The sequence below is a fragment of the Corylus avellana genome, chromosome ca3, assembly GCF_901000735.1.
Source record: "Corylus avellana chromosome ca3, CavTom2PMs-1.0".
NCBI lineage: Eukaryota > Viridiplantae > Streptophyta > Magnoliopsida > Fagales > Betulaceae > Corylus > Corylus avellana.
The window spans coordinates 13,021,273-13,042,361 of record NC_081543.1 but is presented as its reverse complement, the minus strand read 5'-3'; the positions used below and the strand labels follow the sequence as shown (position 1 = coordinate 13,042,361).

Here is a 21,089-nt window from a genome sequence, read left to right as displayed (position 1 = left end):
ATGTCATCTAACCAATTGACTGGTAGGATTCCTTTTGGAATGGGAGACTTGTCACAACTTCGATTCTTGAACTTGTCGGATAATTTTCTAACTGGTTTCATTCTAAATTCTTTCCAAAACTTGAAAAACATGGAAAGATTGGATCTTTCTCAAAACAAGTTGAGTGGAAAAATCCCTTATGAATTGGTTGGACTCACTTTTCTATCTACATTTAGTGTTGCATATAACAATCTTTCAGGAAGAATCCCATTTGTGCGGCAGTTCTCAACTTTCAATATGCAATGCTATGATGGAAATACGGATCTCTGTGGAGAGCCTTTGCCAAGAAACTGCTCAACCACAATCGAACTTGAACCTGAACATGAGGGCCAAAACAAGTACGAAAAAGAAGGGGCTAGAATAATTGATAATCCTTTATTCTTTTATGCATTTGTTGCTATCTCTTAACGCATTTGGATTTTGGGTTTTCTTTGGGATCCTAATCATTAAAAATAACTGGAGGCAAAACTATTTTAGAGCTGTGGACAGATTTATTGAGTCTCGTTTTAAAATGCTTCCCTTGTATTGGCGATTCAAAACCAACTTTATAGTGGAAGCATAAAAGATATCTGATCTTCAAAGTAATGTTTATCTTTAATAAAGATGTTGTAATGTAGAGTTCTACCTTACACTTGAAAGTAGAAGTTGTGTACAAGTTGTATGGGTTCTGGGATTTCATTATAGATTATGGGATTTGTTGCATGTTCTCTTTGTCATGTTCTTCACGATGCTGAAGATAATGACTTTATTTCTAGCTAGTATCCTAATTAAGTTCTTTCAAACTAGATTAGTACTCTCGGAAGTCCCATACAGTAGGGCTCTTGCTCAATGAAGCTAGCTACCGAACCAAGGTGCCTATTCGGAAAGTCATAAGAAGAAAAACACAATTGAGAATTATTTTCTTAATGAAGCCATAAAAAGGAAAAGATTCATGCTAGATACTATATTTTTATTTTATAATTGTTTAAGAATGCTGATGTAGCATTATCAACTAACCATTGAATTAATCATTGTTAAATAATAATAATTAAAAAAAGATCGAATAATTGATTGAGAATACTTTTTTTTTTTTCTTTTGAAACTAAATTGATGAATTTTATTGATAATAAATCCCAGGTGGAGCATGAGAACTCCAACAACAATCGCCGAGATAGAGCTAATTGATCCATCAAAACAATATTACTAATACAATTAGGAGTGTTGCCCCTTCAAATTCTATCACTAACATCAGTAGTGGCTGCTTTCGCCAACCTATGAACCGCCTCATTTGCTTCGCGAGGAACAAAGACACAATTCCACCTTGGTAGTGTGAGTAGTACACGCCTTGTGTCTTCTATTAGATGCCCAAAACGACTCCATGTGCCTGTAGCTGAGTTGATAGCCTCCACAATTTGTTTCGCATCTCCCTCCAAAATTAAATTTTGCACTCCCATATCCTTGCATAAACAAACTGCATGATAGGCAGCATATGCTTCCCCCATTGCTGGCTCCAGTAAACCCATCCTCGTTTTGCACATAGCAGCGATCACATGTCCTTTCTCGTCCCTGAGCACAAATCTGATCCCCACCCTTTCATTTGATTTATCTATGGCCACATCCCAATTCGCCTTGTACCAACCTTGGATGGGAGCCAACCACGCCTTAAAACGATTGGTCACATTATCTCCAGCTGGTTCCTACTTTTGTAGCTGGGCATAGGTCATTATTTCCTCTGCTATTTTCTGGAGAATAACATTTGGGTCTACGAAAATTCCTTCATGGACCCACTTGTTTATACGGAACCATACCTGGCGTGATAACTGCACAAACAAAGCAAACTCATTCAAGTCACATTTTGAGAAGATAATTTCCGCAATCTGCATGAAACTCCGTCCCTCTATGGCCATCTCTTGGAAGACCCTTCTACTGCAGCCCCATATGTCTCTTGCAGCTAAACAACCCCACAGAGCATGAAGAACAGTCTCCGGTTCCTGCTCACAAATTGGACAAAAAGGTTCTTTTACCACCTTTCGGCTTGAGTAGATTTCCTTAGTGGGCAGTAAATTTTGGCAAGCTCTCCAGGAAAAATTCTTTGCCGCATTTGGAATAAATAATTTCCACATTGATTTCCACAAAATACTTTCCTCTTGTTTTGTGGATCCTCCCGGACATTTCCTCATCTCCATCTCCTTTGCTAAGTGATAAGCACTTTTTTACCGAGAAGATACCCAAACTTGTACACCGCCAAATCCGAATATCTGGTTGCTGCGTCTGGCTAACTTGTATAGTATTGATAGCTGCTACCTCCTCAGTTGTAAATATGCTATTCAATAGATTTTGATCCCACTCACCCCTTACCCGTTCAATTAGTTCTTGTACCTTGCTATTCGGATTCAACACCTTTGGAGGAGAATGGATTTTAAAAGTTGATGGAATTGGGATCCAAGCATCACCCCATATACTTATCGATTGGCCATTACCAACTCTCCATAGCAAACCGGTCTCAAGAATATCTCTCGCCCCATGGATACTTCTCCACGCAAAAAAGGGTTTTGAGCCCAATTTTGCGTCCATAAATGAGGAATTAGAGTAATATTTGGCCTTTAAAATTTTTGCCGTAAGGCTCTCCGGGGATTGTAACAAACGCCAACATTGCTTTGCTAGGAGAGCCTTGTTGAAACTCACCAAATCTCTAAAGTCCAAACCACCTCGATCCTTCGACAGTCCCAATTGACCCCATCTCATCCAATGTATGTGTGAGTCATTCTCTTGATGCCCCCACTAGAACTTCTACATCATGGAATTAATTACAGCACATAACCCCTTCGGAATAAGGAAAATGCTCATCCTATACGTAGGAATTGCTTGAATAAATACTTTCAGCAAGACCTCTTTCCCCGCTTGTGACAGAAATTTCAGCTTCCAATCACTAAGTCGCCTCCAAACTCTATCCTTAATACTCTTAAATGCCTGTTTTCGAGATTTTCCAGCAAGGGCTGGCAGTCCGAGATATTTGCCATATCTCTGTGTGGATGGGATCCCTGATAAGCGCAAAATTTCTGTTTAGGCCTCTATGAGAGTGTTTCAGCTAATTGACATTTTAGCTTGGTTTAACCGCTACCCCGAAGCCACCTCATATGTCTTGAGAAGATTTGTCAATCGTATCCAATGCAAAGGGGAAGCTTTGCAAAATAACAAGCTGTCATCGACAAAGAAAAGATGGCTTAACCGAGGGCCCTTCTTTGAAGTTGGAACTTTGGGTCCCGTTGATAAGGACCTTATAGGTAGTTGACCTAACACACATCATTTTCCTTTCGATCCAACAACTATCAAAACCCATCCAGTCCATAAATTCTTTTAAAAAATCTCATTCCACCCTGTCATAGGCTTTACTCATATCGAGTTTCACTGCCATATGACCCCACATCTCCCCACAATTCTCGATTGCATAGTATGAAGGGTCTCGTAAGCTGCTAAAATATTATCAGAAATTAACTGACCAGGGATAAAAGCACTTTGGTTCGGAGAAATAATTTCAGGGAGCAGCAATTTTAATCTATTAGCCAGGGTCTTAGAAACCAATTTGTGAAGCACATTGCACAGGCTAATGGGGTGGAATTCAATGACACTAGTGGGGTTTTTGCATTTAGGAATTAAAGCAATGTAAGTTTAATTAAGCTCTTTATTCATGCATCCCGTATTCAAAATATTAAGTACAGCATGGCTAACCTCCTCACCAATGGACGCTCAATTTTTTTGGAAAAAACAAGTTGAAAAACCATCCGGGCCGGGTGCTTTCAACTGAGCCATTTGATTTAGAGCTATCCCCACTTCTTCAACTGTGAAGTCTTTAAGCAACATATCATTCATCGTGGGGTTCACCCATCGACCAACTGCCTCCAAAACATTCTCCATATTTCTAGGCCTACCTTCCGTGAATAGGTTTTAAAAATAAAGCACAAAAGCTTCCCCAATAAGGTCATTAGTCTCCCACCACTGCCCCCTCTCATCAGTAATCCCAGTAATTAAACTGGCTTTTTCTTTTGATTTGCACATGCATGAAAATACCGTGTATTTTTATCCCCATACCTCATCCAATCCTCCTTTACTACCTGCCGCCAATAAAGATCCTCCTCATTTTGTTTATTTTTCAATTCCAATTTTAGCTTTTGAAAAAGGTCCGCATCAACCCCATCGTGGTTAGTCTGGTATGCAATCAGCTGTTCAAACAACTGTTTTATTTGCTATCCCACATTTCTTCCATGCACACGTTGCCACTCCTTTAATCCCCTTTTGCTATCTTTCAATTTCCTGTCCACTGACTTCCAAGTCCCATGCTCCACCGCTTTGACCCTCCATATTTTTTTTATAACCTCTTTACATGCCTTATTTTTTGCCCACATAGCCTTAAACCTAAAACCTCTTCCCTTCCTACTCCTTATTACTCTGCCAGCAAAATTTATTGAAAGTGGAAGATGGTCAGAAAGAACATCCATGTCCAAGGAAATTTCCAATGACACTTAATATCGATATGTTTCGATCTTGAATGGAAAGTTGAATTCTTACTGAAATGAATGACACTCTGACTGTCACAATAAAGCACATACCTCTCTTGCTGTAGACCCAGTTCTTGTAAAAACTTTTTCATCCATAACAATTCTTTGGCCGCTTCAGTGATAGCTATGTACTCTGCCTCTGTGGTAGACAAAGCAACACACTTCTGCAATCTGGATTGCCATGACACTGCTCCTCCTGAATAAGTAATCAAGTACCTTGAAGTAGATTTTCTAGAATCAATATCCTCAACCATATCTCCATCTATAAACCCATCAAGCACTTGCTGACTACTGCCGAAGCACAAACATACTCTCGAAGTACCTCTGAGATACCTGAGAATCTATTTCACAGCTGCCCAATGTTCTTTGCTATGATTAGAAAGGAACCGACTGACAACTCCAACTGCATGAGCGATATCAGGCCTCGTACACACCATGACGTACATTAAGCTACCCACAGCTGATGCATAAGGCACTTTCTTCATTTCACCTTTTTCTTTCTCACTTGTAGGAATTTGCTTTGAACTCAACTTCAAATGACCTGCAAGTGTAGAGCTCACCGGTTTTTCCTTGCTCATGTTGAATATGTCCAATACCTTCTTGATATAACTCTCTTGTGATAGCCACAATTTTTCTTCATTCCTATCACGAGAGATCTTCATACCAAGGATATGCTTTGCGGGTCCCAAATCTTTCATAGCAAAGGACTTACACAATTCTTTCTTCAGTTTGTCAATTTTACTAGTGTCACGACAAACAATCAACATGTTGTCCATATATAGAAAGAGAATAATAAATTCTCCATTAGAGAATTTTTTCACAAACACACAATGATCTGATGTAGTTCTGTCATACCCATGATCAACCATAAATGAATCAAATTTCTTATACCACTGTCTTGGTGTCTGCTTAAGTCCGTACAAGCTCTTTCTTAACCGACACACTAAGTGTTCTTTGCCTTTAGCTGTGAACCCCTCTGGTTGCTCCATATAAATTTTCTCCTCCAAGTCACTATGAAGGAAAGCAGTCTTCACATCAAGCTGTTCGATCTCCAAATTCATTTTGGCAGCCAAACTCAAAACAACTCTAATAGAAGACATCTTTACTATGGGTGAGAAAATTTCATCAAAATCAATGCCCTTCTTTTGATCAAACCCCTTTACAACTAGTTGTGCCTTGTACCTTGCCTGTGATCTGTTTGGTTCAATCTTGCATCTGAACACTCATTTATTCTTGAGTGCTCTTTTGCCCTTAGGCAGTTCCACCAAATCATATGTGTGATTCTCATGCAAGGATTTTATCTCATCTTGCATGGCTTTTAACCATTGATTTTTCTGATCATGTAGCATAACCTCTTGATAACTTTCTGGCTCTCTCCCATCAGAAAGTAACATATACTCATTAACTAAATACTTTCTGGAAGGCTGTCAATTTCTGGTAGATCTCTTCAACTGAATCTCAGCGGCTGGTTCTGAAGAAGCTTGCTCTAGATGCTCTTCTGACTCCACATTATCAATTGCAGGCTCACCATTTTCACCAACTGTATCAACCTGTTCTTTTTGTAAATCTCCCATGTGTTCATCATGCATCACAGAAGGAGGAATAATTGGATCCAAATCAACCCGGTATTCATTGAGAGACTTTGCCTTTTTTTGATCCAAGTCTTCAATGGTTTGATCTTCAAAGAATACGACATCTCTATTTCGTATGATTTTCTTATTAACTGGATCCCACAATCTGTAACCAAACTCCTCGTGCCCATAACCCATGAAGATACATTGCTTGACTTTGCTATCAAGCTTTGACCTCTCATTTCTAGGAATATGGACGAATGCCCTGCAACCAAACACTCTCAAGTACTCAAAAGAAACATCTTTCCCTGTCCAAACCCTTTGAGGAATGTCACCATCCAAAGGAACTGAAGGAGAAAGATTTATCAAGTCAACTGCTATCCTCATTGCCTCACCCCAAAAATGTTTAGGCAATTTTGCATGAGAGAGCATATACCTGATTCTCTCGCAGATGGTTCTGTTCATTCTCTCTGCTATACCATTATGCTGCGGAGTCTTGGGCACAGTTTTCTCAAGCCAGATTCCATGGCTTTTGCAATACTCTTCAAACGGTCCTCTGTATTCACCACCATTGTCTGCACGGACGCATTTTAACTATCTTCCAGTTTCTCTTTCAACCTTCATATGAAAGACTTTGAACATACCCAATACCTGATCTTTGGTTTTCAAAGCAAACACCCATACCTTTCTAGAGTGGTCATTAATAAAAATTACATAATAAAGAGCACCACCTAGAGTTTTAGTGTTCATAGTGCAGATATCAGTGTGAACTAAATCAAGAATGTTAGACTTTCTTGATGAAGAGGATTTTTGAAATGAAACTCTTCTTTGTTTTCCAACAAGACAATGAGTGCAGAGTGTTAATGACGTACCTTTATTATTAGGTAGGAGCTGTTTCTTGGCAAGAATCTGAAGTCATTTCTCACTTATATGACCAAGCCTCTTGTGCCATAGCTCAGTGGAGTTTTCATTCTCAACAACAATCGTATCTCCCTTGACTAGTCTTGCAGCTGTCTTGTAGAGAGTGTTGGTCTTCTTTCCCCTGGCTAAGATAAAAGAACCCTTAGTCAGTTTCCACTGTCCACCTCCAAGGTAATTGTAGTAGCCTTCATCATCAAGTTTCCCAATAGAAATCAAGTTGAAGTGCATTTCAGGAACATGCCTGACATTCTTGAGAATCAATTTGCACCCAATGCTGGTTTCTAGCTGTATATCTCCCATGCCCACAACTTTATACTTTGCTTCATTTCTCATCCTAATCCAACCAAAATCGCCACTGGTGTAGGAAGAGAAGAAATCTCTATGTGGAGTAATATGAAAAGATGCTACTGTATCAACTACCCACGTAAATTCATCACATGCGAGATTAACATAAGCTTCATCAAAAGCAAATACCACATTACCATCAGATGCAACTACTGCAGTGTCTTTTTCTTCTTGACGTTCTTCGTCTTTTCATTCAACTGTTCCCTCTTAAACTTTCTGCAATCTCTTCTTATATGCCCAGGCTTGCCATAGTGAAAATATTTTATGTCTGTTTTTGAATAAGACTTTCCTCTTGACTTGTCACGACTGTCATACCTGTGAGGTTTTCTGCTTTTACTTCTCCCCCGCCTTTCTATAACAAGTGCCTCTGAATGAGAATAAATACCTTGCTCTTTCCTTCTTGCCTTTTCATTGAACATGCTGTCTTTTACCTTACCCATAGTTATCACACCATTGGGAGCCGAATTACTGAGTGACACCACCAAGGTTTCCCAATTGTCTGGCAAAGAACTCAACACAAGTAATGCTTGCACCTCATCATCTAGTGCAAGTTTCACGGTAGACAACTCGTTCAACATTTCCTGAAAATTACTCAGATGCTCCGTAACACTATGCCCATCTTTGTACTTCAAATTCACAAGCCTTCTTATCACAAAGGCTTTGTTTTGAGCAGTCTTTCATTCTTAAAGACTCCTTAACTTCTGCCAAAGACCATAAGCATCAACTTCTTTAGCTACGTGATGAAAGACACTTTGATCAACCCACTGCCTAATATATCCAACGGCTTTCCTATTCAATTTCTTCCAATCATCGTTGGTTGCAGCAACTGGTTTGACACCTTTCAACTCAATGGGGTCAAACAATTCCTTGCAATACAAAATATCTTCCATCCTAGTCTTCCAAATTGAATAATTGGAAGCTGTGAGTTTAACCATGCTATTAGATGACTCTTCCATTTAATTCACACAATAACTCCACACGAACAATGAACCAAAGGCTCTGATACCACTTTGTTAGGGGTGAACATCAATTTCAGATGTTCAGCGGAATTAATCTACCCCTCTTTGTGCAAATTAAATAGTAACACAATAGCAAAATACTAATCAAGCAAACCCACAAGCAAGACACCAAGATTTTTACGTGGAAAACCCTCCAATGCGAAGGTAAAAACCACGGGACCTAGTCCAGTTAAATCTTCCACTATCAACAATAATGAGTTTACAATTGTCTTCCCTAGAAAAATATCTAGAGGTTATCACCACATCAAGAATACATGCATTCTTGGATTAAACATAAATTCATCACCCTAAAGTGGATTCCAACAAGAATAAAAAAAGATCTCACTAAGTAAGTATTAGCAACCAAGCGATTAGAGAGGAATTCCAACGATCGACACCAGTCAATACGTAGCACTCGTCATTAGGAGCAACACTCTAAAATTGCATCAAGATCGGACCACAAATGAAACTCCAATCTCTGACAGATGTGAATAGGCAAAACTCTTTTTCTTCTTTTTCTTTTTCTTCTATGCACCACCACACTCTTTCTTTTTCTTTATATTTTTCTTTTTCTCACTTTTGTTTCTTATAAACACACGCACCGTGTGTTAGAGTTTTACTACAAACAAAACTCTTTGTTTGTTGTAGTCCATGTGGTCTCCACATAAGAGGGACCACCCAACACAAATAGTTAATTGCAAATCAGGTAAACCACATGGACTGATTTTGTATTTTTTCCTAAAATCTTTTATTTACAATCTTATTAGCTTTGCCAATAAAGCATCTACATGCAGCAAATTATAGCTCATATGTTGCCCATATATCTAATAGGAAAAAAAAAAAAAAAAAAAGGTTCTGGACGGCCCCTTTTGTTAATTGGGTTATTATCATAAGTTTTTGATATTAAAAAATTTAAAAATTAAAATAAAATAAATTAAATTAAAAAGTAAAAAATAAAAAAACTATAAACTTTCCCTGGCGTTTGGCAAACGCAAACGTTTTTCTCTCCCTTTTATAAATCTCTTCGGTGACCTCGATCAATGGATGTCCCATCAATGTGGAGGATCACATTTTCAGGTCAAAAGTCATCCAAAGTAACGTTTTTTATAATATCCCGGAGGCTGTCTGTGTTTGTTTGTGGGAAAGAGTGGGAGCATCTCAATCCTCACATATTCTCTTAACATGCATCCACTTTTGACTAAACCTTCTATTTCAGCGTGAGCTGCTTCAATTTTCAAACTATCTCCAGAAAACGCGGGGCTGGCTATGACTGAGCAGAATATACAAATGAATGGGGAAGAAAAGAGTAATAATTGGATTGCTGAAATAATATTTTATATATTCATACGTTATACATAAAGGCAGCATGATGAAGATGCACAACATGCCATTCATTTGATAATCTATCTCTTCCGAAATCATGAAGATTTGTTTTGGCAATTATGTCATTTTGGTTTGGGTTATGGCAATCTCTTTTTTCCCTTTTGCTTGTGGTAAAGGATGCAGCGAAGAACAGAACAAAGCTCTGTTGGAGATCAGAAACTCAACAAATGGTGTAGCCTTTGCAGGGTGGGACGGAAGGGATTGTTGTAATCAAACGCTTGAAATCGTGTGTGGGAGTATTGGCGGGGGGGTTAGCGTTATCCATTTGGAAAACTACTTGAATGGCGACATGGCACCTTCAAAAACATGGTATCCTAATGTAACCTTGTTCACCCTGTTTGATGAATTGGAAGAACTCATTCTTAATAAGATGCAAATTGGAGGAGGCCTTCAACGTACGTGAGAACTCTAACTTAATTGATTTGTTCTTTTTCTTTTCTTTTTTTTTTCTTTTTCTTAATCCCATGATTTGTTCATCTATAGGCGTTTCATTTAATTTCATTTGCCCTTTCACTTCCAACTCAATTCATAGTGACTAATTTATGAAGTTCCCAATAGAATGATCGATTTTGACTCTCTATGAATTAGACTTCATTTAATTACTCACTCATTTTGTTGCAGCTTTTTGCGAATTGAAGCGACTGAAACATTTGAGGGTGTTGGATCTTTGGAATAATGGATTGGAGGACTTTATTCCTTCTTGTCTTGGGATGATTGCAAACCTTGAAGAACTTTATCTATGGGGTAATCGCCTTCATGGTAATCCACCTACATCAATATTCTCCAAACAAAGTAAGATTACCCTCTTCAGTGTCTCGGGTAATCAATTAGGAGGGATTTTATCATATTCTACTTTTGCTAATGCTTCAAGTCTCGAAATCCTCGATCTTTCACATAATCTCTTTCATGGCAATGTACCTCCATTAATATTCTCTAACCAAAGCAGGATTTTGAGATTTGATGTTTCGGGCAATCAATTAGAAGGGGTTTTATCATTTTCTATTTTTGCCAATGCTTCAAGTCTCGTAACCCTTGATCTTTCAAGCAACTACGATTTGCAAGTTGAAACCGAATCTCCCTCATGGGTCCCAACCTTTCAACTACAAACTCTGAGCTTGGAGGATTGCAACATCAACAAGAAGAATGGTCACATTTTCCCAAGCTTCATCTTGACCCAATATTCCTTGTTACGGCTAGATTTGTCCGTAAACTCAATAGAGGGAAGCATACCTTGTCAGCTGTTGTTCAACACGAATATCACGTATTTATCCTTGAGAAGCAACAAAATCGATGGTTCTTTTCTTGATTGTGTTGCTAATCAAACTTCGTCACTTACGGTTCTTGACATATCTAATAATTATGTCAAAGGTCGTCTTCCTGAAAATATTGGACATCTTCTTCCAAGCTTACTTCAAGTTAACATGTCCTCAAATGCATTACAAGGCAAAATTCCATGGTCATTTGGTAATCTGTCTTTGGAAATAGTAGATCTTTCTAACAACATGTTCTCCGGAACAATACCACAAAGTTTGACTAGAAATGGAAGCCACGTGGCATATCTAAATCTATCAAACAATAAGTTGCAAGGAGAAATGCTCCCAAGGAACTCCAACATGACATGGCTGGAGACTTTACTACTTGGCGGCAATCATTTTGAAGGAGTCATCTCACCCACGATCTCAAACAGTCCCTCTTTGGAAATATTAGATGTTCGAAACAATCACTTGTCTGGTAGTATTCCAAAGTGGTTGTATGATCGTCCTAGATTGGCCATAATTCTTTTAGGTGGAAATCGCTTTGAAGGTCACCTACTCCGACAAATGTGTCAAATGGAAAGGTTGCGAATTTTCGATATCTCTAATAATCATGTTTCAGGTCGAATTCCCACCTGCCTTGATAACATTACATTCTGGAAGAAGATGTCTCCAACCGGAACATTTGTAAATGGACTTGCACATGCAGATGAAATGCAAGTTGAAATCGGAGCGTCATGGCAAATAAAAAATGCGGTATATAATTTCAAAGGTATACCGCTATGGTTGATTACTGGAATTGACATGTCATCCAACCAATTGACAGGTAGCATTCCTTCTAAAATGGGAGACTTGTCACAGATTCGATTTTTGAACTTGTCAAATAATTTCTTAACAAGTCCCATTCCAATTTCTTTCCAAAACTTGAAAAACGTGGAGAGTTTGGATCTTTCTCACAACAATTTGAGTGGGAAAATCCCTTATGAATTGGTTGGACTCACTTCTCTATCTACATTTAGTGTTGCATATAACAATCTTTCAGGAAGAATCCCATTTGAACGACAATTCTCAACTTTTGGGATGCAATGCTATGATGGTAATCCAAATCTTTGTGGAGACCCTCTACCAAGGAACTGCTCAACCACAAATGAACTTCAACCTGAGCATAACGGTCAAAGTAAGGACAAAGAAGAAGGGACTAGAATAATTGATAGCCATTTATTCTTCTATGCATTTGTTGCTGTCTCTTATGCATTTGGATTTTGGGTTTTTTTCGGAATCCTAATCTTGAATAAGAATTGGAGGCATAACTATTTTAGAGCCGTGGATAGATTTATTGAGTCTTTTTTTGAAATGCTTTCCAAGTATTGGTGATTCACAGCCAACTTGGTAGTGGAACCGGAAAAGATATCTGAACTTCAAAATAATGTCTGTCTTGAATAAAGATGTTGTATTGTAGAGTGCTTCCATGTTACACTTGGAAGTAGATGTTGTATACAAGTTGTAGGGGTTTGGGGATTTCATTATAGATTATGAGATTTGTTCTGCCCTTTGTGTTCTTTGATGTGTTGTGAATGATATGCATGGCTCTTGAAATTTTTGCTTCTTAAGACCAATGAGGATGCTCACTTTATTCCAAATATTTTAATTGGGATCTTTCCAAAAAAAAAAAAAATCATTAAGGAAAAGCAAGAACTGTATGTCCTTCATACATGTTGCATCTTAAAGCATTTGAAAACAAATTAGCCTGGTTTGGATTTTGATAGTAATTGCTGTCAACAAAACTGAAAAAAAAAAAAAAAAAAAAATTGAATTGCTGTGAATTTGGTAAACTTAGGACAACCATATGTTGTGTTGATCTTATATAGAATACACAGTTATATTGAATCATGTTACAAGACAAACATTCAAAATAAAAAGAAAGCTATCTGAGCTATAGTATACTGTTGTAATTAATGTGATAAAACGTATATATATATATATATATATGGATAGTTATCTTGAGCCAGTTTCTCATTGTCTCATTTAGGGAATGCTAAGTGCTCTCATGGTCTTAGGTGTATATTATTTTTTAAAAAAGCAAAAATAAAACTGACTCTTATTTCTCTCACCTGATTTTAAAAAAATAATATTCATATAGGACTAGGAGAGCACATAATAACTCTTGTCTCATTTAGTGGGAGCGATGGATTAAATATGTGGAATACTATGTGTTCTCCTTATGTCCTTCTCACGTTCTGGTCCTACAATATTATTTTTTAAAAAAGCAAAAAAGAAATTTGTCTTTATTTCTTTCACTTAGTTTATAGAAAATAATATCTACCTAGAACTAAGAGAACATAAGAAGAACACTTAACATTTTCTATTTCTCTATAATGATAGTTTAATGCAATACTACCATTTTTTCAATTGACATGGATCCTCTCCATTTTCCAATTCTATATGTCACTTAGTCATCACAACATCTTTATTTATAGCCACAGGCCCACAGGATAAGGGTTTTTTTTTATTGTTTTTTTAGCAAATACTGGAAGCGGGAAGAGACCCTCACAAGAAGTTTACATCTTAAAATGCAATTTTTTTTTTTTTTTTTTTTTTGCCTAACTTAGGCAAAATAAAATTAAAAAGAAAAACAAAGAAAGAAAGAAAGAGGCAACGTGGAAACAGCCTGGTCACCAGAAAATGCACTTTTTTGTTTTCCAAGCAATATGAAAGGAAAAAAGGGAGGCTAAAATTACAATAATTAACACAATCCAAAAATAGGCGAGGCAACCCAACACAACAAACATCTTAAATCAATTAGTAGAATGTAAAATAAAGAATGAGCCGAAAAAATGGTTTGGCCCATTTGATGCTTGGCTCCGTAGCCAAGCATGAACGGCAGTTTGAAAATGCATCTTAGATGACAAGCATTACACCATTAGAATTGTAAACGGATGCATTACCCTTTTCTTATGGGCATTCATTGTAAATAAGTAGTCCAAAACAAAGAAAAGAAAAGAGGTGGTAGAAGTGGTTTGAAATGGCCAAACCACACTTGGACGTTGGGGTGGTTTAGCCACCCGAGTTGTGGCTAGAAAGGATGGCCAAATCACCCCCAACTAATTTTTTTTTTTTTTTTTGAGTACAATTTGAATAGTTTATTTAAAGTAAATGGTCCATAAAAAAGATATTGCACCCCATGCTTACCCTAGATTATTGTATTTGTGATCTCAATCCACTCTTAGTCTCTTTCCCATAAAAGAAAAAAAAATGTTATCGTATTACTTGCGCATAAAGTTAAAGAAAAAAAAAAAAAAAAATCTTGATGTATCCCTTTCTCCCACAGTCCCACAAATCTCTCTCTCTCTCTCTCTCTCTCTCTCTCCTTAAAATTTGGTCGGAGCGGAAAAACGAAAATAATTGGTGTATTTGTATTGAGGTTTCCCTCCATTTTCAAAATATCTCAAATCCCCTCCCAACCGAACCATCTTTCAAACACTTTTTCACCTTCCCTCTTTCTTCACCCCCCTTCAAATACAAAACCCTAGAATTTCCCAAACTCAAATTTGGAGCCAAAAACATTCTCCCCAATTTCAACCCTTCAAATTCCATTTCTCAATTTCAAATTCCTTACCAACACACGCAAACACAGAGCCTCTGAATCCGACATGGAAGCCCATCTCAGAGAAACCCTAGAACCCGACTCTGCTCCTTCAGATTTTACTGTTTCCGAAGAAATGTTTGATGGGTCTTCATCATTGTCTCCTGAAATGCCTGTTTCTGAAGAAAACCTTGGTGAGTCTTCAACATCTTTGCATGCTGAAGCCCTCGGTGATCCTTCTTTGGTTGCTGCATCTAATCAAAATGGGTCTTCTCCAAAACCCCAAGATGATCGATCTTTGGTCCTTTTGGCGTCGAATCCAACTGGGTCGTCAACAATTTTACCTCCTATTAACCAAACCCTAAGTTGGTCTTCTTCTATGCCTGCGCAAACAGAACCCGTTGATGATTATCCCAATTTCTCTATCTGTAGTGATGACGAAGCCCTAGAAGTGGAGCCGTTTGCCTCTTCCCCTGATCGCTTTTTCCGTAACAATTTATTGGAATCTTCGTCATCGCGACGGTCTTCTTCACATGGTTCTTCGCCATGGCCATCTTGCTCTTCCTCCAGAGGCACCTGGTCTTCATCGCCTTCAGCCCTTTCATTCTCTATCGGCGATATCAAGCCATCTATGGTGGTATGCTTTGTGTTTTCAGGAATATTATATAGGTATGTGTACATTTGGGGGTATTGAATTTTTTTTGGTCTTGGTTCTGGTTTTGTAGGGTGCAGGGCTTGCAAATCTAGGCAACACATGCTTTATCAATGCCGTCTTGCAATGCTTTACGCATACTGTGCCACTTGTCCAGGTTCTTCTTTCTTGCAGTCACGCCATGCCCTGTGACCGTAAGATCAATCAAGGCTTCTATTGATTTTAATTTAACCTTATTTTTTTTGGTGTTGTTTTATGTGATTTACTCCTGGATTAGCACCTTTTTGTTCAATTTTCAGTATTGTAATTTTCAGGTGGCAGCGAAGGGTTCTGTGTTCTTTGTGCTCTCATTGACCATGTTGAACGGTCCTTAGCTTCTTCTGGAGGGGTTATTTCACCTTTGAAACTTGTCGATAATTTGAACCGTATCCTTTTTAACCTCTGTTTATGGTTATTCTGAATGTATCCTCTATTTATTTGGGGCTGGTTTTACTATATATAATTGTAGATATGTCATTAGTCACTACTTTAGATTTTGGTGCATTATCCTGAATTTTGGTAACTATTGTTGTTTTGATGACCAACTGGAGAATAGCATTGTTGTTTCGGTGACACTGAATGCAAGCTAAATTTGGAATCATTAAAATCTCTAATTAGTATCTCGTATTCTATCTGTTGTTTATGAAATGCTACTTGTAATATACGATTTTTGTTAGTTAAGGGCATTTTTTTAAAAGAAGCTTTGTGATCCTTGATGTGCGAACAATTAGATATATCATCTTTTTTTCAGAGATACCAGCAGGAAGATGCCCATGAATTTTTGCAATGCTTTTTAGATAAACTTGAGAGGTGTTGTTTGGATTTGAATATAAAGGATAAGACTCTGTTACCCCAAGATAATAACCTTGTGGAAAGGGTTTTTGGAGGCCGTCTTGTAAGTAAGGTATGCGCATAGAAGTGAGTTTCCTTTTAGTTTCAACAATTAAATGTTTATTGTGAAATCATTGCACTCCTTTTTGTTTGCTTGTTTGTTTTTTAAATGTTTGGGTTGGGTTCAGAAAATAATGTCATCGGTTGAATTTCAGCTTCGATGTTGCAATTGTGGACACTCTTCCGACACATATGAGCCTCTGATAGACCTGAGTTTGGAGATTGAAGACGTGGACACTCTTCCAAGTGCTTTGGAGTCTTTTACCAAAGTGGAAAAGATTGAAGATTCAGAGACAAAGTTTACATGTGAGAACTGCAAGGAAGAAGTGTTGGTGGAGAAGCAGTTTATGCTGGACCAGGCTCCTTCAGTTGCTGCATTCCATTTGAAAAGATTCAAAACTGATGGGTCCTTTGTTGAGAAGGTTGACAAGCATGTGCAATTCCCTTTGGAGTTGGATTTGCAGCCCTTCACCACTGGCAGTCAGCACAATAATGTGAGTTGCAGTTTATCTGTCTATTTCATAAAAATGTTATTTTCCACAAGATTTGTTTTCATGTGATAATGGCAATTACATTAATTAAATGAATTTAAGAGTAGACATCACTCATTTTATAACAGGAAAAAGTGGAAAATCTCTTTATCTAATTTGGACATCAAGGCTATTTATGGGTTCATGTGCTGAGAGAGAGAAGTATAGTTTGAATAAGTTTTATAAGCATGTATAGATTTGGTTGGAATTTTTTTTGTTTAATCCACATGTTGTATCTTGTGCAATAGCTGTAGTTGTGTACAGGTATTTGGTAGATGGTTTTTCTTTTGGTCTGCATTTCGTAGATTATTTTCCTTTAGGTCTGCGCTAAATCACCAAATGCTGAAGTGCTTATTTTCTCTCTCCCTTTCTACTACAGGTGGAATTGAAGTATAACCTGTATGCAATTGTTGTGCATATTGGGTTTTCATCTACTTCTGGGCATTACTTCTGCTTCATTCGTTCCTCCCCAGCAACATGGCATAGGTTGGATGACTCGAAGGTAATATCTTCTAATTTAATCTCTTTTCTAGCTATTGAGCATGACTATGTTTCCTTAAACCAGAATAGTGGATTGATTTTGCATTGCCAACCCTTGAGATTTTTTTTGAAGTCTTGAACTTTTTTCTTCCCCAAATACTTGTTGGGTTTGGTAAGTTTGATGTTCAACTGGAAGCAGTTTTCAAATATGTGGCTTGCATTTTTTTTTCCCCAAAAGATTTTGGTCAGCTTTGCTTGTCAGGTTCTTTAGGTTAAAAAATTGGCCGAAAAAATTTGCAAATGTTAACATTTTGGTTTTATTTACGACATGCAAGCCATTGTTTGCTGAGGTTTATTTAAGATATTAAATTTTTTATTACTTATCAAAAAAAAAAGAAGAAGATGTGTATATAATATTTGAGAAATGCTATCTAGTAGACTATTATATGATTGCCATACAACTGGGATGATGCGGCAGTGAAAATCGGCTATTGATTTTTATTTTTTATAAGCTCTTGTTGATTTAAAGATTGATTTTCACTTTTACGTGATCTCAGTTGTATGATAATCATTAGCAATTTATTGAATAACATTACTCATAATACTTTAACTTAAGAGATTGTAATAGCATAAAAATTTGAAAAGAGAACTTATTTTTTGATTGATCTCGTATAGGTCACTAGTGTTGCAGAAGAGTTTGTGCTATCTCAGGAGGCCTACATTCTGTTCTATGCAAGGGAGGGTACACCCTGGTTTTCAAGTTTAATGGAAGCACAAAAGCCATTATTTGATCCAAACATATTCAATACATCTCCTAAGTCAGTTCTGGATAATGCGGATAGTGTCTGTGCTTCATATCCTAGCGTGGCTGGCATTATTAATTGTGATGCCAATGAATCCAGAAATGCTGCTGAGGGAAATTCTTCTATGTTCTCCTGTGGATCAAGACAAGAAGGGGTTGAGGTCAATGAAGCTAGAGATGCTGCTGCTGGGAGTTCTGGATATTTATCATGCAGATCAAAGCAAGATGAACTGAGGTCCAATGACCCTAAAGATGGTACTCCCATGGATTACACTTCAACACAACTTGGGGCTCATACTCGCTGTGATGGATCTTACAATGATGAGAAATTGTGCACTACATCCTCCCTTGGGGGAAATAGCTGCCAAAAGGGCATTGATGAAGTTAAAGACGACGGTTTTCATTCTCTAACTCCACCTGGATCTCCAAGTCCAGATAAGGCTTCTTTGGCATCTCCTGGTAAACAGAATAACTCCTATAAAAGATTTTTGTTACCTTTTCTTATTAAATAATTCAGTAGAACTAACACAATGAGGTGGGGTGGATTTTGTCAGGTGTGACGTATCATATTCCCCGTAACCATCTTAAAAAGGAGAAGCAAGTTAGTTGTAAAAAACAGTTGAACAAGGCTCTGGAAGATTCAGATTCAGAGAGAAGGGAAGCTGTGAGATACCTTTCAAAGAGTGCGCCCCATGGAAGGAACACGAAACTTCTTGCTGCTGTGCTAGGAAGCCATAGTGATGGTCCTCTGAACAAGAGGAAAAGAATGGTATCTTCCCCATGTAAGAAGACCAGCACCCCTAGTGCACGTCGGAAACCTAACCATGGTTCAATCATGCAGCCCGTGGCAGCTGCAATTTTCAGGTGACACTGAGTTTTTGCTTAACATACCTGTCTTTTGAGAGTTCTGCTTTTGTAATTGATATTACATGAAGTGCAACACTTATGGAAGTTTTTGATAAGAGATTGAAATAAATTGACATAACCGATGAGTAATGATAAATGTAAGACTCATGTTCTTGTGTTTTTTTAGAATTGATGTGCTTTTTAAAATAATCATTGGATTTTGATTTAATGATATTTTAAAAAATCGCTTCAGTTTTGGAAGGATACGAGGAGGATATGAGGGTGACATCTAGCATTACTTATAACCAATATCATCATAAATAGATTGACAGTTGATCCTTGAATATCACATGTTGTCTATTTGGATTGTGCTTCACCTTTCACTCTGTTTGTGATATCAGGAAAATGAATTATTTAGTTATGTAGTTGTAAGTTATATTTAACACGAAATTTAAAATAAGGGTATTTAAAAAAAGTGTAATGTTAGAAAATACACTTTTTATTTCATCATTATTATATTTGGTTGACGTGATAATTTTTATAAGTCCTTATTTGAAAAAAAATCTTAAGGCATGTTGGTACTGCCATGTCAATAGGGTGTGATAATGATGAAATAAAAGTGTGAATTATAGTATTACTCTTTAAAAAATAGTTTGTCTATTTCTTGGCGCTAGTGGGCATTATCCAACTAACAAATACAAATACAAAAAAAAAAAAAAATAATCTCTTGTAGTCAAGATCATCTCAAGCAATAGTACGCTATTATGTGTGTAACGGATCTATGGTGGCCTTTGGCCAGGAAAATCACATAACAATGAAAGGAGAAAGGGTATAGAAAAGGGTAATTTTATTTATTACCCCATTATCTCCCTTCCATCCTTAAAGTTGATGCGGAGAGAAATAACGGGATGTGTATGGCATGATTCAATAATTTTACTCGTCATCTCCTCCAACTAAAAAAGTAGAATTCATGCACTAAATGATATAAAAACCACGCCACATCAACCTAAAGAGATGGGAGGGGATAACAGAGTGATATGACTTTACATTAGAAATTTTAGTAATGTTATAAGTTTTTTTTTGTGTAATTTCAATAATAATGTAACTTTTAAAATTATCATCGAATTAAAATTTAATAATAATTTATTATAAATTTAATAGTAATTTTAAAAATTACGTCAATTTTAATGACACAAAAAATATATAAGAAAGACTTGTAGTATTGACGGTTAATACATCCCTTGTGGGTCAAGGAGTCATACAAGTTTTAAGAAAGTATGAAAGATGCTACTCGGACCTGCTATTTTCTTGATTGATTTGAAAAAGGAGCCTACAAACTCCAAAAAAAAAAAAAAAAAGAAAAAAAAAAAGAAAGAAATTATCCATCTTTCTTGCACACAAGATCGTCTCCGGCAATATTAGGCACTGCTGCAGCTTCCAAGGAATTATGGCAAACGGGGCAGAAGTTGCCGACGCTATTCCGTCGTTGCTTTTGTCGGCAATTCGTATGACAACAGGCGGCTTAAGTTGTTCTATTTATTTGATGCCTCTTGATTCTTGACGCAACAGTAGCCCCCCTTAACTTTGAAAGGGCCAGCAAACTAAGATAAGTAATACTGCAACGCTCGAAGTTACAACAACAGCTGCCCAGAAGAGCAAATTTTCATAGCCAAGAGTGGGGGAATTGAAGGAATTGTAGAAGGAGAATCCATTAATGTATGAATTATGATTGTCCTAAAATTTTGTTGCTATATATAAGTTTCAGCAATTAACGGTCAAGTATTTCCTTCTGAAACTAGATTTCCTTGTTGGCCTAGGAAGTCGATGGAAAAAGCTTTCACAATACTTGCAACTTCTTGGCCCTCCAGTCAACAAGTCCGAACAGTACTAGGATGTTTTGGGAACATTTTAATTTAAAAATAAAATTATTTAGGTAAGTTTTCTTCACTTTTAAAATCATTCCTCCCATTAGTTGATTTGTCTAAATAGATGACTTATTTTTTATTCAGAGCATCTCCAGCAGCATTAGGTATTTTATCTAATGAAAAAAGTACAATTCTTTACTTTAGTTATTGTTTTTTCACTACACACTCCAACTGATTCTCCATTTCATTCTCTATTTGTTTTAAAATATTATTTCTCATTCTTTTTTATTATATTATCGTTAATTAAAGATTAAAGGGAAAACAAACACATATATAGAAATTATTCATAAAAACAA

General features: G+C 37.0%; 3 protein-coding genes across 6 annotated transcripts; all 3 read left to right on the top strand.

Annotated features, from left to right (window-relative positions):
- LOC132174127 (receptor-like protein 56) lies at nt 1-447 on the top strand. Its single transcript, XM_059585825.1, has one exon. The coding sequence runs from the start codon at nt 1-3 to the stop codon at nt 445-447; it is 447 nt and encodes a 148-aa protein (XP_059441808.1).
- Nucleotides 448-9,829: 9,382 nt separating this feature from the next.
- On the top strand, nt 9,830-12,419 carry LOC132174126 (receptor-like protein 56). Its single transcript, XM_059585824.1, has 3 exons — nt 9,830-10,187; nt 10,414-10,513; nt 10,664-12,419. Exons 1-3 carry the CDS (start codon nt 9,830-9,832, stop codon nt 12,417-12,419), a joined length of 2,214 nt encoding a protein of 737 aa, XP_059441807.1.
- A 1,987-nt stretch (nt 12,420-14,406) lies between these two features.
- LOC132176464 (ubiquitin carboxyl-terminal hydrolase 20) lies at nt 14,407-19,204 on the top strand. 4 transcript variants are annotated; one of them, XM_059588683.1, is made up of 8 exons: nt 14,407-15,262; nt 15,354-15,474; nt 15,595-15,705; nt 16,051-16,223; nt 16,366-16,704; nt 17,120-17,242; nt 17,896-18,481; nt 18,577-19,204. In XM_059588683.1, the coding sequence occupies exons 1-8, from the start codon at nt 14,696-14,698 to the stop codon at nt 18,888-18,890; spliced, it is 2,334 nt and encodes a 777-aa protein (XP_059444666.1). In that variant the 5' UTR covers nt 14,407-14,695; the 3' UTR covers nt 18,891-19,204. The 4 variants fall into 4 exon arrangements, with proteins under 4 accessions (XP_059444666.1, XP_059444665.1, XP_059444668.1 ...); XM_059588682.1 differs by having other exon boundaries at nt 14,407-15,265; XM_059588685.1 differs by having other exon boundaries at nt 15,089-15,262; nt 15,354-15,437.
- Nucleotides 19,205-21,089: the final 1,885 nt, after the last annotated feature.

What these genes read in the sequence shown, in the direction of transcription:
- LOC132174126 (XM_059585824.1), top strand. Translation starts at nt 9,830, where the DNA reads ATGAAGATTTGTTTTGGCAATTATGTCATTTTGGTTTGGGTTATGGCA. An exon ending in AATTGGAGGAGGCCTTCAAC is followed by an intron (nt 10,188 to 10,413) that starts GTACGTGAGAAC and finishes ATTTTGTTGCAG; the next exon opens with CTTTTTGCGAATTGAAGCGA. An exon ending in TGTCTTGGGATGATTGCAAA is followed by an intron (nt 10,514 to 10,663) that starts CCTTGAAGAACT and finishes TAATGCTTCAAG; the next exon opens with TCTCGAAATCCTCGATCTTT.
- LOC132176464 (XM_059588682.1), top strand. Translation starts at nt 14,696, where the DNA reads ATGGAAGCCCATCTCAGAGAAACCCTAGAACCCGACTCTGCTCCTTCA. An exon ending in CTGGCAGTCAGCACAATAAT is followed by an intron (nt 16,705 to 17,119) that starts GTGAGTTGCAGT and finishes TTTCTACTACAG; the next exon opens with GTGGAATTGAAGTATAACCT. An exon ending in ATAGGTTGGATGACTCGAAG is followed by an intron (nt 17,243 to 17,895) that starts GTAATATCTTCT and finishes GATCTCGTATAG; the next exon opens with GTCACTAGTGTTGCAGAAGA.
- LOC132174127 (XM_059585825.1), top strand. Translation starts at nt 1, where the DNA reads ATGTCATCTAACCAATTGACTGGTAGGATTCCTTTTGGAATGGGAGAC.